This window comes from Neophocaena asiaeorientalis, unplaced genomic scaffold, assembly GCF_003031525.2.
Source record: "Neophocaena asiaeorientalis asiaeorientalis breed wild unplaced genomic scaffold, Neophocaena_asiaeorientalis_V1.1 scaffold30, whole genome shotgun sequence".
Taxonomy (NCBI): Eukaryota; Metazoa; Chordata; class Mammalia; order Artiodactyla; family Phocoenidae; genus Neophocaena; species Neophocaena asiaeorientalis.
Window position 1 is genome coordinate 13,337,603 of NW_020174923.1, and position 18,243 is coordinate 13,355,845.

General features: G+C 44.2%; 1 protein-coding gene across 2 annotated transcripts in view; it reads left to right on the forward strand.

Moving 5' to 3' along the window:
- PITPNC1 (phosphatidylinositol transfer protein cytoplasmic 1) overlaps nucleotides 1-18,243 on the forward strand; it is a 256,794-nt gene that overhangs the window by 116,726 nt on the left and 121,825 nt on the right. For both annotated transcript variants that reach the window (XM_024760668.1, XM_024760667.1), the window contains exon 2: nucleotides 11,199-11,347. In XM_024760668.1, coding sequence (XP_024616436.1) covers nucleotides 11,199-11,347 — 149 coding nt within the window. The remainder of the gene's footprint in view (nucleotides 1-11,198; nucleotides 11,348-18,243) is intronic.

Sequence of the window (18,243 nt, forward strand, 5' to 3'; positions counted from 1 at the left end):
GCAACGGGAGAGGCCACAACAGTGAGAGGCCCGCGTACCACCAAAAAAAAAAAAGAATTTTTTGTTTTTTGGGGGTTTTTTTGTGGTACGCAGGCGTCTCACTGTTGTGGCCTCTCCCGTTGCGGAGCACAGGCTCCGGACGCGCAGGCTCAGCGGCCCTGGCTCACGGGCCCAGCTGCTCCGCGGCATGTGGGATTCTCCCAGACCGGGACACGAACCCGTGTCCCCTGCATCGGCAGGCGGACTCTCAACCACTGTGCCACCAGGGAAGCCCCAAAGATAGATTTTTAAATGTAGCAATTCCTGGAAATGTACTCAGTTTACTCTGTTTTGCCTGTCTCATTAACTGTCTCAGGAGAGCAGGAGTTGACAACCATATACTTTTCTCCATCAGTTATCTGCTTCTTTTTACCAAGGAAGAAACACCCATAGGCTGCTATTGCTTAGGAGAACGGTGCCTTCCCAGCCACATACCCTACGGCTACCTATGGGCTGCAGGTACCACTGCAGGCATGTGAAACCTGGGGCCACTCCTCCAAAGTGGGGTGAAAACAGATGCTGTAGTTTTCCAGACTTTGAACCACAGATGTAACTTAGTCATAACTCTCATCATTGCTATAGAGTTAGCAGAGCCCTGAAACCACTTGCCGTGTCAACTAGCACTTAAGCAAGCAAAGGGGTTCAGTGACCTTCAAATATTACTGAGATCTTCTTGTTCTAGGCATGAAGTGTCTTGAATAATTCTTTCAAAACATTAAGAACTCCCATTGTTCAATTGTACGTGAAGCAGCAAGTGCTTCTCTTTGCATTCAGTGTGCTCTTCTGCTCTCAGAAGTTCTCAAAGACACTAAAACTAATTGCTGTCATTCCTACGAGTATATTTCTAGCTTTAACCAGAACAACAGCATCTCTTGATGTCACCCATCATTTTCCTGAAGGATTGGTAGGTACAATAGGCTTCACAAACAGGGGCTTTTCTAATTCTGGAAAGAGCCTATTACCCCCATAAAGATAGACCTCTCTCCTAGAAACACCTCTGGTTATGAGGCCAAGGTTAAGGAGATGAGCATTGACACAGCAGGGTGTGGCAAGGAGACGGTGCAGGATATATTTCTGGGAAGGTTCTATCTTAGTTTTCTCCCTTTTTGGTCTTGTGAATGGCTGTGGGTTTCTGCTTTGTAGTAAACACAAGAGCCTTGATTGCTTTCTAAAAGTCAGCCCTGTTACCAAACCTCTCCATTTATTTGAGTTGCAGTTGGTTTCACATTTCTTGGCAAATGGTCCCATGGCTTTTATGTCAGCCTCAAGTTCCTTCAGCTCACAGCCTTGTGTCTTCGAGGTGGAACTCAGGAAACCCTCCTCTTCGCCGGAGACCAGGTCGACCTTGTTCATCGCTCTGCCTCCAGTATCTACAGAGCCTGATGTACTCTCTTTGTTCAGTGCACAAACGAGAAGGGACCAAGAGTGTCCCACAACCGACGTCTGGAGAAATCCTATGTTCTGCCTCAAGGGCCAACTACCCTTGTGGTTTTGAACTGAGTTCTGGCAGTTCCTGTCTTTGCTCTCTTTGTGGTTTTTCATGCTGCTCTCTAATGGCTAATGTGTTCAGATTCTCATTTATCAATACCAGGGGATGACACCTCTTGCCTGAGCCTATGCTTATAAAGTAGCCTCTACTCACTCTGTGTTATCATTTTGGCTTTTCAATATGTGTATCAAATGAGTTCTCAGGGCTAGAATACCACCCCCAAGGATGAGTCAGTGTTGGAAGGAGCAGTTAAAATGTGCTCTCTTGGGACTTCCCCGGTGGTGCAGTGGTTAAGAATCCGCCTGCCAATGCAGGGGACACGGGTTCGAGCTGTGGTCTGGGAAGATCCCACATGCCGCGGAGCAGCTGAGCCCATGCTCTGCAACAAGAGAAGCCACTGCAATGAGAAGCCCACACACTGCAACAAAGAGCAGCTCCCGCTCGCCGCAACTAGAGAAAGCCCATGTGCAGCAATGAAGACCCAATGCAGCCAAAAATAAAATAAATAAATAAACTTATGTTTTTTAAATGTGCACTCTTACTTTTCATATACTGTACCCTCCTGTACTCGGTCAAGTGGATTATGCTGCTGGACGGCTGAGTGTACTAGAAACAATTTACGGTTTTGTACCGTCACAGGCGTGTAGAGTTCTGCTTGCACCAGCACGAAGCATACCCTGAGCCCTTCCCTTGGCATTGAGTTGCTCAATTTCTATTCAGTTAAGTCCGAAACTTAGAATGGGTTAAGCACCAGCCTACAATGCTGTTTATATTAGTTTGTCACAGAAGGTAGATTTTTGAATTAAATGTCAATAACCCAGCTCCTTCTTAAATCTTTTTATCAGCTTTTTCATTCCTGCACCCTGGCATTATGACACAGTATTACGTAATAAACAAGGCACCTCTGATAGCTACTTATAAAGATCCGGGAGAAAAGATAAATATGTGATGAAGCACTGATATCCTGAAATATGAGCTGCAGGTTTGTATTTTCTTTGTGGGATCGGATATTGGTTTTCGTGCTTTATTGACCTGGCAGGGAGAGAGCTGACGAAACACCAAGGAACTTTACACCTTCTTTTTTTTTTTTTTTTTTTTTAAACCTCACTTGTCTACATGGAGAAATCTGGACATTTGAGTCACAGAGCCAGAAGGACTGATGGGGCTAGCCAGTCATGTCTTTGCAGAACCCAAATCAGATCCAGCCCTTGGAGGTAAAAATACACACCATACCTTCCCAATGGAATAAAGGAAATGGAATTGGGCTTGTTGCAGAGTTGCTCCCAGGCAGATGGAGGAGCTGGGCTGTGAACTGTGAGCTGGGGTTCTCAGTGACCCTAGTTAAGGTTGGCGGGGTCAGAATGCATTTGTATTCGGTTAATCACTCTTTCCCTTCTGTCAGGCTGTTTGTCCGTAACACTGTCACAGTCAGCACCATGTTGCTTGGGAACATCAGCAACAGGAATCCTCCAGATTGCTAATGTCAAAGACATTTAAGTTTAGGGCAGAGCGAGCCAGGCATCTCCCCTGGCATGGCAGGAATCGGGCGTCTCATGCAACATTGTCTCTGGGGGAAGTCATTTTATAGTTCTGTCCCCTTGGCTCAACACCTTCAAATAAGCTTCCAAATCAAAGATCCATCCAAATATAGAAGGCCCTGTCCTAAAAAAAGCTTTTTCATAATCATAAAAATAGAATCACTGATAGATGGCCACCTTGAGGCGTGAAGTAAGTAAGCAACAGGGGAAAATGACGTGTTCCGGGTTTTTTAAAGAATTGTGATGAAATGTACATCACATGAAGTTTACCATTCTAACCATTTTTAAGTGTACAGTTCAGTGGCATTGAGTGCATTCACATTGTTAGGCAAATATCAACACCATCCATCCATCCCCAGAACTTTTTCATCATCCCACACAGAAACTCTGTCCTATTAAGCGTTAACTCCCCACCCCTGCTGGCAACCACCATGCTACTTTCTGTCTCTGTGAATTCGACTGCCCTAGGGACGTCATATAAGTGGATGTTCCCAAGTTTTTTTTATAACATTTTGGGAAGTGTTTGATCTAACTACGATCTAATACAATTTTTGCAGAAGGAAATGATGGTCTTGGGCTGATGGTCAGGTTTTCCCCGATTTTTGCATTGTAGGGGTGTGTATGGCAGATGCCTTGTTCTCTTAGCCTGTATAGAACTGTAGCAAGGGACTTCCCTGGTGGCGCAGTGGTTAAGAATCCACCTGCCAATGCAGGGGACATGGGTTCGTGCCCTGGTCCGGGAAGATCCCACATGCCGTGGAGCAACTAAGCCCGTGCGCCACAACTACTGAGCCTGCGCTGTAGAGCCCGTGAGCCACAACTACTGAAGCCTGCACACCTAGAGCCCGTGCTCCGCAACAAGAGAAGCCACTGCAATGAGAAGCGCGTGCACTGCAACAAAGAGTAGCCCCCGCTTGCTGCAACTAGAGGAAGCTCACGAGCAGCAACGAAGACCCAGTGCAGCCAAAAATAAAGACTTGACCTTTTAAAAAAAGAACTGTAGCAAAATGGAAACAAATGAAACAGATCTTCACCTCCCAGTCAGATGTGTTGCCAAACAGAAGGAGCCATAGCTACAGTGTACAGTTTTACATTTTATAAAGTATATTAATTTGTAAGTTTTTATCTCACTTGATTGTCACCATGTCCCATGAGGTGTTTTCTTAGTCCCATTTTAATAAGAAACTGTGTCTCAGTTAAGCAAATTGTCTAGGGTTACAAAACTCATCAAAGGCAGAATCAGGACTTTGGCTGCAGGTTTTCAATTTTAAAACTGCAGTGCTTTCCACCATAGCACACAGTGAACAATTATCACCTCTCTGGAGGTCCAGGTAATGCCAGTCCTCAGAAAGGGAGAGCTTCTCCAAATGTATGCCTTATTACCAGTGCCCTACCTCGCTAGCTTGGAAACACACGGAAACCCTTGACCTGACCAGCCAGCCTCTGAAGTCTTGGTATGGATTGATGGCCTGACTCTCCATCCTTGATGGTCAAGTTTAGGGCTTAGACTAGCACCATCCAATAGAAATATGTGAGCCACAAATGCCAACCACATATGTAAAGAAACAGGTGAAGTTATTTTTAAGAATATATTTTAGTTAACCCTGTATCTCTAAAATACTATCATTTCCATATGCAATCAATTTAAAATTTTTTAATGAGCTTTACTTTTTTTGTTGTTGTTACTAAGTTTTTTGCTGTTGTTACTAAGTGTGCGTTTTACACTTATAAGCAATCTCAAGCCAGATGCTAAAATTTCATCAGAGGTACCTGATGTAAATTGAGATTTCATAAAAATTTTCAGTTTAAACAGTAGATTTATGTCTACTGAATGGTGTGTCTCAGACGTATGTAAAAGTTTTCTTATAGCTGAATCGAGTGTCAGTTTTAAAGTTTAAGTTAATTAAAAGGAAAGAAAATTTTAAATTCAGTCCCTCCATCGCACAGGCCCCATTTCCAATGCTTATAAGCTACATATGGCGAGTGGCCACCATCCCGGACAGCGCTGGTTAGTGCTGGACCCAGTAGCACTGCACTAGACAGGGGTCAGCAACCTTTTTCTGTAAAAGGCCAGATAGGAAATATTTTCAGCTCTTTGAACCACACGGTATCTGCTGTGGTATCGTGAGAGCAGTCACAGAATGAATGAGTACGGCTGTGTTCCAATGAAACTTTATTTTAAAAACACAGGCACCAGGCCACATAGTTTGCCGACTGCTGGACCAGAGCATTTGTCCCAGTGCCTCAGCTGTGCTGTGAGATTCTAGAAAACAGCTGGCTCTAGCCTCTAGTTTTCTGATATGAGGTTGTTAAAATCTGGCCTCATCACATCCCCTTCCCTGAGTGGAATTACAATTTTGGCACCACCTGGCGTGAAGACTGCAGTGCACTGGAGTCCTGGGTGATGTTTTATCTTTCAGGCACTCTCTTCAGGGGGCTCCTTGGGCATCGTGAGGCAATTGCTCCACTGTGCTTTGAGGTCCGTTTATTGAGAGTAGAGAAGACTGGGGAAAAAAAGCCAAGAAAAACATTAAGGGTGATGTGAATAATGTGGCAAACTCCCAGCAATGCCACCTTGTGTCACCCTCTGCTCTTTCCTCTCTCCACACAGCCAGAGTGAGAGAGGCAGGAATCATGCACATTTCAAAGATGGAAACATACATGATATCAGGTTAAGTCAGAGGGACAGGTATTTCTCCGTGGTTGTCATATTGTGTGGTATCCGTCTGCTTTGATGGTAGAAGTGGAAATAGTTGTAAATTCTGATTCCCAATCTGGGGCCTTGAAGACCTGAGTCATGACATCAGGGAATAACTCCATCCAGGCTGAATAATGTTTATTGCAAAACAGTGGTTCCCACCTTTCACATCGTGATGTTTGAAAAAGGTATTGGGACTAATGAAGGATGAGAAAGGGGGCAGGAAGGGAGGGATTGGAAGAAAGATGACACCCTGTTGGTTCTTTATGGAGGGGAGTATGGGAGCCTGGCCTTGCAGAGATCTCTGAAGCTCAGCAATTGGGGGAAGGGGCAGTTAAGTGAAAGCTTAGGGTTCTACTGAACCTAAAACTTCGGGCCTAGTACTTCTAACGGCAAGGATGCTATTTAGGTGTTGGTGATGGTCAGTTAATAATCCCTTACCATAACCAGGAGTTTTGACTTGGGGTCACCTTTTCTAAAAATCAAGGTTTGAGGTGAACTGTATTAAGTCCCTGGGTCGTGCCCAGGCACAGAGTTTGCAAAAGTACAAAGTGATGAACCCCCTTGGCTTTTCCAGGCATGTTATGCAACTCTGCCTTCCCTCAAGTTCTGCAGCTTTATCAAACATGCAGCGCTGCATGCAAATGGGAAAGATCTGCATCCCCGTGGGTTTTTTTTTCACTACAGAGAGAATTATTTGGGGTAGCTGTTCTGATGATGGCTCTCATGGAGGCTTAGCCCTGCAGCGCAGAGCTGTCTCTAATCGTGATTGCCTGTAATGATGATTACCCCAAACTCTGGAATTGTAACAGTAGATTTTACAAAGTTAGAGCATAATTGCTCCACCATTCCATATGAGCGCACAGTTTAAACAACTTTGATCTTTCAAATGATACCAGACTTTTGTTCTTCATCTTCTGAAATAGCAAAGTTCAAAGGCAGTGGCTCTGAACCATCCCTCTTTGTTCATCATAATGAGATCTAGGTTTGTTAAAGCGGTTCACCTGTTAGAGAAATAAGGACTGAAGCTGAGTGGAGAAGAAAGAGTACAGACCTATGGTCTTCAAACCAGCTCTGCCACCTAGAAGCCACGTGGCAGGAGGAAGTCTCTAGCCTCTCGGAGACTCAGCTTCCTCATCTGTAAATATGTACCTGAATCATTATGAGTCTTAGAAATGAATATAAAGCACTTAATTGGTGCCTCTCACTGATAGGCAATCAGTTAAGCTTTACTCTATCACCACCACCATCATCATTATCAATTCTGTTATTGACTCTCTGGCTTCAATGTCTTCCGAATCCTTCTGAGTCTATGGATTTCGCAGCCTTCATTTCACATACAAGTTTGTTTGGAGTTGGTGATCTGTGATGTAGTATTCTCACTAAATTAGTGATAGAGCTTTGCAAGAATTCAGTGTTAAAAGAGGAAAGAAGAAACAGGTCCCCTAAAGATGGAACCTTTTGGTCTTGGCACCGTCTGGTACTGGGCAAGTACTAATGAAGGCCTTCCCCACTCTGCCACAGTGGTTCTCAGCTTTTAGCGTTGTATTTGCGTAAGATCCCCAACTTCCATCTACCTCAGTGTGAATGTAAAAGGGCTGGAATGGCCCAGGATTCAGCATTTTTAGGAGTATCTCTGGTGATTTTGAGACACGGTTGAAGGACTCTCTGTCCTGCCCTGTCCGCTCTGATTGAGAAACTTCTCAATGCATGTGTCTTTGAGTCAGTTTGTGGTTTAAAACCTCTGCTTCTGGATGGCCCAGCTCAGATGGCCACAACCCGGAGAACAGGCCTGATTTGCTTGAGCGTGAATAAAGTGACAGCCGCAGGGCCCTTGACCACCTCACTGTCTGGGCTTGAGTGTCCCGCCACCCCCCAACAATGTCACCCACGTTACTGCATCCAGCGTCTGTTAGTCGCCCACGGACTGACGCTATCTTAATGAGCTAATGCTGGTGTCTGCCCTGCAATGGCTTTTTCAGGAGCCACCAGAATGATCAATGAGGCTGGGCAGCCAGGCCCTCCTCTGGCTGACGGTGAATCAGCCTCTGGCTGCCTCGGCCCTTTCCTTTCAACAGGGCAGGAAGCAATCGAGCTGAGCACAGGCAGGCTGACTCGAGTCTGGCTAATGGCTTTTCTGTGTCATGCATCGCCCTTGGTCCCATACATTTTCATGCGTGAGTGAGTTGGAGCTCCTGGAGATGGTCCAGGGATAGGCATCCCTTCTGTCAAGTCCTCCCACCCCCGACTAAAGCCCTTGACAGCATTTTGGCTTAGGGGTATCTGCTTCAGAAGTGGGGTCAACACTTTTTTTAAAACAGTTGAGGTTTTCAACTAAAGAAAAATGCACAACCTAAAAGATGCAAGTTAAGTTGTATTTGGGGAGCTTACTGAGTCCTAGAGCTCTGAGAAACTGCTCCAAAGAGGTAAAGGAAGAGCCAGAATATATAGGAGTTTTTTTGTTTTTCTTTATAAATTTTTTTATTTTTATTCATTTATTATTTTTGGCTGTGTAGGGTCTTCGTTGCTGTGCGCGGGCTTTCTCTAGTTGCGGTGAGTGGGGGCTACTCTTCGTTGCAGTGCGCGGGCTTCTCACTAAGGTGGCTTCTCTTGTTGCATAGCACAGGCTCTAGAGCACGTGGGCTTCAGTAGATGCGGTGCATGGGCTCAGTAGTTGTGGCGCACGGGCTTAGTTGCTCCGCGGCATGTGGGCTCTTCCTGGACCAGGGCTCGAACCCGTGTCCTCTGCATTGGCAGGCGGATTCTTAACCACTGTGCCACCAGGGAAGGCTTGGAGTTTTTTTGTGTGTGGGAAGGTGCAAGAGTCTGGGCTCATTGAAGTGATTCCTTAGATATACATCTTAACTATCTAAGCACAGAATGTTACATTTTTTTTCTCCATCCTGAATTCCCCTCAGGGCACGCCATTGGGGCTGGGTGGGGTGGGGGGGCGTTGTGTGGCTACAGTGGCTAATGGCTTGATGGCCGGCAAACATTCATTGTTTACTGGAATGGCGGCAGCATTCCCTTTCCACAAGGTGGAAATCACGTAACACAAAATTAACCATTTTAAAGTCAATTCAGCAGCATCTAGTACATTCACAGTATTGTGCAACCACCACCTCTGTCCAGATCCAGAACACTTTCATCACCCCAGAAGGAAGCCCCGTACCCATTGTGTGGGTTTGCTCGGGCTGCCATAGCAAAGCACCACAGAAGGGGTGGCTTAACCAACCAGAGTTGTAAGGGCTCACAGCTGTGAATGGTGGAAGTCAAAGACCAAGTGTCAGCAGGCAGGGCTGGTTCCTGCTGAAGGCTGGGAGGGAAGGATCTGTTCCAGGTCAGTCCTTGGCTGGTAGATGGCCATCTTCGTGCATCGCTTCATCTCGTATTCTTCCTGTGAGTGTCTCTATGTCCACCTTGCCCCTTTGTGTAAGGAAACCAGTCCTATTGGACTAGTGCCCATCCTAATGACCTCATTTTAATTTGATTACCTCTGTAAGGACCCTATCTCCAAATAAGGTCACATTCTGAGGTACTGGGACTTCAACATATGAATTTTGGGAAGACACAATTCAACTGGTAACACACATTAAGCAGTATCAGTATCAGTATTTCCTTCCTTTTTATGGCACAGTAATATTCCATTGTAAGTAAACACGTATTTTTTTGAACTCCAAGTACAAAGCAACTGCCAGTGAAATCTCCACCCCCTGGGCAGCTGGACATGCTGTTCCAGGCTTGTGTGCCCATCCGTATAAGGTAGAGTGTTGATCTCACATATCTCCAATCTATAAACTTTTTCTCACTGTCTTCCTCCTTGAAACAGTATTAGTCTTTATGAGCAAAGGGAAGAGGGGAAGCCAAGGCAAGTTTCTAATCCCAAAATTTGTTTAAAAAGAAATTTTATCTTTGATTTTCCTCTCTCCTCTCCCTGCTCTTATCCTTAGCACACACACACAGTTACATTAAAAGCATTTTAAATGCAGACCCTTCTGGGGGAGAGGCGTGGCACAGACAGGAAGCACTGCCCTTTGAGAAGAGCCAGAAGGCTGCTGTTCCCATTGTCATGGTTACTGGGCCTGGTCCCTCAGGCTGGCCTCACACCAGAGCCTTTCCCATTCTGTTCACACTCCCCTCCCGGCACCTGCCTCAGAATAGAAGAGGGACCTTTGGACGTGTGTGTCTTCTCAGCTTTGGAACTCACTGCACTGTTGACTTGTACATTATACATGCCCCCTTAATTTAAAATCTATTTCTCTCTCTTATGCACATAGACAGGGGACGTACATACCTGCTGGCCTGGGCTCTTTGGGAATAACCCGGAGCCGTGATTAACCTGCTGCAGACTCACGCCCCTTCCCCCCATCTCTCAGGCCTTGATGATGCTGACACTGTGTGTTGTTTCACACTGAATCTGTGGAAGGACCACAGCAGCGTCTCATCGCCCTGCCTGCTGATTCTGAGCAGACTTCCTCAGTGCAAAAGTCATTTGACTCCCTCCTTCCTCTCTCTCTTCTTTTCCCCTCCGTCAAATTAGTTTTGTCACTTTGGAAGTTCACTGGGTGAAGAGATGCCTGCTGGCCCCAGGGTTTTCAGAGAGGCAAGAAAGAGAATGGAACAGCTCAAAGATACAGGCGGCACGGAAAGTGTTCACATTACATGTTATTCCACTTTATCATTTTCGTGTAAGCACATGTAACTTCTGGCATCTCAGCCTGGAAGGCCCCGCACTAAAGCCCCAGGACTTAAAGATACTGTAGATTTTCCTCCTTGTGGACCAGCCTAAAGGTGGGTCCACAGTTTCCACTCATATTGGGGCCTGGGCATCTGGAGGGTTTTTTTTTTAAAGCTTCCAGGTGACTTACGTTCAGCCACCTTTGAGAACCACCATTCTATGGGACAGAGGCCTCCAGGAGAGTTGAACACTTTGAGAGAGGCGATGGAAGAGACAGGTGACATCTAATCCTCTTGTGCCCAGCAATGCAGTTAATCAGGCAGAAAGAAGGGACAGAAATCACAAACCTTAGCCTGTCTGAGCCTGTCTTGAGCCAAGCAGAATAGGACTTCAGCGCCACTTAACCCTGTAGGGCCAGAGTGGAAAGGGAGACTCCGGCGTGCCCACCTCCCGGCCGCTACCCATGGGTTGGTTGATCGGCTGCCAACCCTTGAAGGCCATCGGCCACACCGGCAAGCATCTGCCAAGGTGATGCAGAGTGTTCACAGGAACAGGCCGTTTCTGCATTCTACTCACAGCTCGTTCTCCACTTTCTTCCTGAGGAAGAGTACCATCAGGCCCACGTGCCTGCTTTCTTTTCTCAACAGGAAGTGCTGATGCTCTGAGCTGCTTGCGGCGCAGTGGCAGTGGTGGCGCCGGGGCAGTTTTCGGAGGCGAGCGATGGGTCTGACCCCTCTGTGTCTGTGTGTTTTGTAGTACAAAATCGGACAGCTGTACATGATCAGCAAGCACAGCCACGAACAGAGCGACCGAGGAGAAGGGGTGGAGGTCGTCCAGAACGAGCCCTTCGAGGACCCTCACCATGGGAATGGGCAGTTCACGGAGAAACGCGTGTATCTCAACAGGTAAGTCCTGGCAGCCGGTGCTCCGCCTCTGGGCGCCCACCCTGCCCGGGGGCTCCCACCCAGCCCCACTGCAAGACTGAGGTAGAGGCTGTGACTGTCTGGGATAAAAAGGTGACTTGGAAAGTCTTTACATCCGCCCTCCAAAACTGCCAGTCTAGTTGCTGCCAAAAACAGAAACCCCTGCGTTCTGCAAAATAGTCCTCAAGCGCGTTTTCATCGGGAGGAGCTTTCTCTTACCTCTCCCAACCTTCCACGACATGTTAAGATGAAATCTGACCTTAAGAATTAAAGGGCTTTGTCTTCACCCGTGGTCCCGGGTTAGCAGAAGGAAAGAGGCAGCTTTGCCTGTAAGTTGTACAAAAGTAAGTGCTGAATGTGGCCGTGTGCTGTTGGGGTCTCGACTCAGTAAGATTTCCACTTCCTGCCGAGTGACCACTCGGGTGTCCGCAAAGGGAGATGACAAAACCACCGGTCACCTGTGACCAAAGTGATATGGAGTACTCGGGTGGTTTCTGTTTCTCAAGTAGACCCGTCCTTCCCAAGGTAGAGGTTGTCATCTCTCCTCTGAAAGGGTAAAGATTCAAGGATGATCAACCAGCGCTGATCAGGACTGCCATTTCTGTTTTGCAAAATACATTCTTTAATCTCTTCTGTTTTCTTATCACTAGTGACATAATTGATTGTTGGGGCTTGTCTGATCTTCTCCCGACCTTACACCCCCCTTCCAGGTCATTTTCTTCCTTTCACTTTTCTGGGTCAGAACATTTGTAGTCACGTGCCATATTTTCTCAAAAGTAACTGACTATGTCAGTGAACCAGCATATAACCATTGTGGTCATTGCTATCATCTCCATGAATACTCTTTACCACCATCTTTGGCCTCTCCTATTGGCCTTTTCTCGTCCAGAAAGCACTTCCAGCATAGTAGCTGGACTGTGTCCCCAGTTTAAACAGACACTTGTGAATATTTCTCCATGCTCAGTGCCACGGTCAGGTGTTTCTGAGAGGAGCCATATTTGGATTCCCCCATTCTTGTATGACCTCTACCCTTCGACAGGCTGAAGGGGACTATTTCTTCTTGATGGGAGGGTTTGTGTTCTGTCAGGGTGTTTGGAAATCTCTCAGGCCAATATCCTGACACTGGCTGATTAAACCAACACATTTTAATCTTCCCAGGGAAGCAGTACCAGGGAATTCCTGAGTCACAATGAAATGCAAATGAGATTGATCCTGTTCACCTATCAGTAGCTGTGAATTCCCAGGATTTGGAACCAGTGCAGCCTGCAGCCAGCTGTTGATTTGCAGGAGTAGCTGAGCTCTGGGTCTAGCCTGAGGATGGCTTCCTTGCAGAGAGAGGTTTCTCAATATGCTGCTTTGGCATTCTTAGTGCAAAGGGTGTACTCAAAATCAAATATTGAGCATCGATCACCTCTGTAGAGCAAAGAGAAGTGGGGCCGGGGGGCGGTGCAAGAAAATAGATACAAACCTACAGAAAATTCCATTTCTCGGCAGACGATTGCATTTTCCAAAGTTATTGCCTGGGGAATGTTCCCTGTGTACCAAATTCAAGAAATCAGAAAACTTTATAACTTTTCCTGAAACAGAACAAGAAGTGTCCAGCTGTCTCTGTCATGTCTGTTTTCTCTATCAAAATATATGACATTTATTTTCAAGGAGAATACTAAATATTAGTAAGAGGGAAATTTGTTATAAATAGAATATCTGAACTTCCAGTAATAATAACTAAAAGGATTAATATGGACCCTCCCCCCACCTCATATGACAGACACAGGATGAAATATAACAATATAAAGCTGAGTTCAAAGCAAAGAAAGGGAAATCTTCAGGTACTAGAAATAAAGAGGAAACTAACTGGAGTGGAAAGCAGATGAGTTAATGCTAAGTAAGCTGGGGGGTGTCAGAACTGAGTGTGGGCCCTGACAGCTAGGGGCTGTGGATGTCATTCCCATAAGGGGACAGGAAGTGTGGCCTCGGTGCATGTAAATGGGGTATTGGGACTGAGAATGGTGCAAAAAAAATCATTTCTGACAATCAAGGGCTGAGAAAGGTTACTACTCAGAGACACAGATTGAAAGAACTACTAAAGGTTGTACTTGAAGTAAAAGGAAATTGAAACCAAGAAATAGGAGGAGGGAATCTAGAAATAATAGTAAATAAACAAATCGGTAAACATCTGGACAAATCTGAATGAGCATAGAATGTTTCAAATATATGAATAATTAGTAATTGGAAATATATTTGTGGAATTTAAATAACAGACAATAATAACAGAAGATGAGAGGGTAGTAAGTATAAAAAAAAAGTGCTCTAAGTTGCTAATATCATCTAGGAAGAAAAAAGATGTTTATTAATTTTAAAAAATTTAAGGCAGGGACTTCCCTGGTGGTCCAGCAGTTAAGACTCTGTGCTCCCAATGCAGGGGGCCTGGGTTCAATACTGCGTGCCATAGCTAAGAGCCTGCATGCCACAACTAAAAGATCCCACGTGCTGCAACTAGACCTGGCTCAGCCAAATAAATAACAAAAATTTTTTTTTTAATTTAAGGCAAATATGTGTATTCAAAATGTAAAGGTAACCTCTAAAAGAATAGTAAAATAATATGTAACTTCCAAGAGAAAACTTGACCAATCCAATAGAAGGCAGAGGAAGAACAAAGAGAAGCCTACAAAAAGCACAGTAAATAGAAAACAAATTTTGTTTGTCAGATGATAAATTGAAATGTGTCAGTGATCACAATAATAATGGGTGTTAAACCCTAAACCTGAACCTAGCTCAACAAAGATATGGCAACACTGACAAAATCACAAGTGGCCTAAAGTTATAGTGGGAGATTTTAACCTACTTGTTTAATAAACTGATAGATCGAATAGACAAACAATTGAACAAACATAGAGAAGATGTAAATGACAGAATTACAAGCTTGACCTAGTGGACATTAATAGACCCTGGAACCAACATGCCTTTCAAACACACACGGAAGTGTATAAAAACTGATTATACAAAGTAGGCCAGAAACCAGTCTCAAATACCAGAAAATCAATATTGTGTAGATCCTGTTGACTGATTAAAGAGCATGACAATAAGAAATTGGTAGCAACAATAAATGAACTCCCTCATCATTTAAAAATGTAAAAATTTCTAAGTATTTCACAGGTTTAAAATGTCAGATACTTATTTTCCCAGCCACCTTTGCAGCTAGGGATGGCATGTGACCTAGTTCCAGCCAATGAGATGTGAGATTTTCCTCCCTGATTTAAAAAGGAAAGATGTTCAAGAGAGGCATGATCTGCTTCTAAGAAAGGAGGTGGGAAATACATGGTGATAGCTGGGAAGGTAACTAATAGTGCCTACCACATGAATCTTGATAACAAAACTGAACAGTAACAGTATAAAAGGGAAGCTTATAGACTGCTTTCAGTTAAGAACATAAACAGGAAAATCCTATATGAAACTTTAGCAAATCAAATACCTCAGAGTATAATAATAGTAATTCATGACCTGATCAGATTTATGACTGATTGTTAACATCAATTTGAGAATTTGACAAGATTGCTGGGTATAAAATTCATAATACAAAAATCAGTAACACTATTATAGAGTGGGAGCAATAAATGGAAAAAATAATTTTAAAAAATTTCATTTATAAGAGAAAGGAAACCTAAAGGTAGCCAGTAAAGAATCCACAAGATATACAAAATCTTTTTGGAGGAAAATATAAAACATTAGCAGAGGACATTTTAAAAAACCTAGACAAATGAGAATATTCATGGATGGGAAAAGCTATGTAATAAAGTTGCCACCAATTTCCAAATCAATTATAAATTTAAGGCAAAACTAATTAAAATGCCAACCAGGTTGTTTTTAAACAGAATTTGAGAATATAATCCTAAAATTCCTAATTACTACAGCTTTATAAGGAGTCTTGATGTCTGGTAGGGTGAGTCTCTCCTACTTACTGAACTTTTCCAGAATTGTTCATATGAATCTTAGGATTAGAAACCCAAGTGATACGAAGAATACCGGAAGAAACCAAGGACATTTAACCTAGAAAAGCTAGACTTGGGTGTATAATGGTTTGATCAGGTGGGAGAAGGATTAGGCATATGTATTCTAGATGACCTCAAGAGGACCAATTAGACTAAGACCAATGGGTGAGAATGCCAGGAGAAAAAGTTAGCCTTAGTTTAAGGAAGAAATCTTAAGTATTTGAGCCATCAGAGAGCAAAGTAAGGTGACTTATAGTCAATTATGCTGCTGCTGGGGGTGTTTGAGCATAAGCAGAACACACCCTTGTCAGGCTGTTCTTGAGTAGATTCAAACATCAAGTAGGTGGTTACAATGGACAACCTTTCAGATCCTTTTCATCCCTAATTTTCTATGCTTAAAGTCTGTTTCAGATATTATCTCATCTCTCCTCCAGCATACATAAATGAATAACCAGTGAGGCACAGGGAAAAAAAATACCTTTAGCTCCTTTTGCACAAATCTAAAGTAGGTCCATTATTTTATCTCAGAACCAGGGAGATTATGGTTTAGTAAGAGAGAAAGAAAGAAAAAATTGGTATGTGACATAGCTATAAAATAATAAGTATTTTCGTAATCATAAAAGTAAACCAAACCTACTACTTTGTAGTTACAAACTAAAGTTAACCCACCTCGAGTTAACCTATGTCCTGCATGCACAGGTCATGGGACTGCCATGTTGGTGAGGCTGCTTTGTAATTGTAATTCATTAAATGAGTGTGTACTGAAATTGACAATGTGTAACAAATTGCTCTGGTGTTGGAGAGAATCTCTTAATAATTAAGACATGGTTCTTGTATTCTGATCAAAGTAGGGTCCTAGATCAACCGATTCCATTATTTGTAAGTTCATCTGTCCACCTTATGAGTGGTGTCAAGGAGGAAAAATTTTCTTCAGTCTACTTAGTTATTGGTGATTCGGGTCCCGAGAATTAAATTGAAACTGACAGATTAACAGGAGAAAAGACAAGTTTTTATTCACGTACATAGGCAAGAGCATACAGAAAAATGTGACTCAAAGGGGTGGTTAGAATTTGGGGCTTATATACCATTGTTTTAAAATAAATTTTAATTTATTTATTTATGGCTGTGTTGGGTCTTCGTTGCTGCGCGCTGGCTTTCTCTAGTTGCGGGGAGCAGGGGCTACTCCTCGTTGCGGTGTGCAGGCTTCTCACTGCGGTGGCTTCTCTTGTTGCGGAGCACGGGCTCTAGGTGCGCAGGCTTCAGTAGTTGTGGCGCGCGGGCTTCAGTAGTTATGACTCACGGGCTTAGTTGCTCCGCAGCATGTGGGATCTTCCTGGACCAGGGCACGAACCTGTGTCACCTGCAATGGCAGGCAGATTCTTCACCTCTGTGCCACCAGGGAAGCCCTTATATACAATTTTTAATGAGGGAGAGAAAAGAGACTTATGGGAAAACAAATGTCTTGTATGAAAAATAAACGAGGCCTTAGGAGAATGGATGGGAGACAGGATAGACATTGTGACAATGTCTATTTAGGTGATTTCTTATCCTGGTGCTTACTTCTTGTCTCTGGTGATCGGAGTCAATCTTCTCTGGTTGCGAAACTCACGGAGAGGGGATTTACGACAGTTGAATTCTTTTGGGAGGTTCTGTTTTTATACAGATAAGGGGAGTTCAGAAAAAATGTCTTTCTGCGACTGTTGGATTCTCAAATGTCTTCAGCTCAAAATAATCCTGATGTCACTGTAGCATGTTGTGGACCCCTTCACTGACCACAGGGAAGTGGGTCCTGAGAGTTGGACTGGAAGTAGCCAAGATGTTCCAGTGCCCACTTAATAATTTACGCAGAGGGACTTCCCTGGTGGTCCAGTGGTTAAGACTCCACGCTTCCAATGCAGGGGGCGCGGGTTTAATCCCTGGTCGGGGAACTAAGATCCCACATGCCACACAGTGTGGCCAAATAAATAAATAACTTAACGCAGAGAAATATCAATGTCCTGTGGACCTGAATTCACGAGCTGGCAAAGGGAATGCGTGCTCTTCCTTATGTCAATCTGTATGGGAAGACAAATCACATTCAGAAACTGCTTTATTGATTTATTACCCAAAGCAACTATTTGGGGCAATGGAAGTACTCAGTCCCTGTGTCATCAGGGCCTCCTCTCTGAGTCTGTCTTGACCAGAAAGGACATTTTGTGTAAGGATGTTAGTGGTCCACACAATTATCTGGAGGCTTGAGAATGGACAGCTCTCAGGGCAGCTCCAAGAGGCCAAGAGCAGCAATGATGACAACCATCTTTAAGTGAAACTGACCTTTTCATTCTGCCATTACCATCGTGGCTGCTGTGGGTGGGTCTGAATTGTCCATTTTTTCTTTCTATCATTTTTTCTAAAATTTCAAACATGGGGAGTTCCCTGGTGGCCCAGTGGTTACGGTTACAGACTTGCCCTGCTGTGGCCTGGGTTCAATCCCTGGCTGGGGAACTGAGATCCCGCCAGCTGCATGGCATGGCCAAAAAAATAAGTAAATAGAATAAAATAAAATAAAATTCCAAACATAAGCTTCCCATTGAGTTCCCAGGTCAAGCCAGGCTACTAGTGGGTGGGGAGAGGGACTTCCAGACTGTTTTCCAAAGCTTCTGCACCATTTAACACTCCCTCCAGCAATGTATGAGGGTTCCAGTTTCTCTACATAATCACCGACACTTGTTATTGTTCGTCTTTTTGATTACAGCCATCCTAGTGGGTGTGAAGTGGTATCTTGCTTGGGTTTTGATTGGCATTTCCCTAATGACTAATGACATTGAGCATCTTTGCATGTGCCCATGGGCCATTTATATGTCTTCTTCGGAGACATGTCTATTGAAATCCCTTGCCCATTTTTGAATT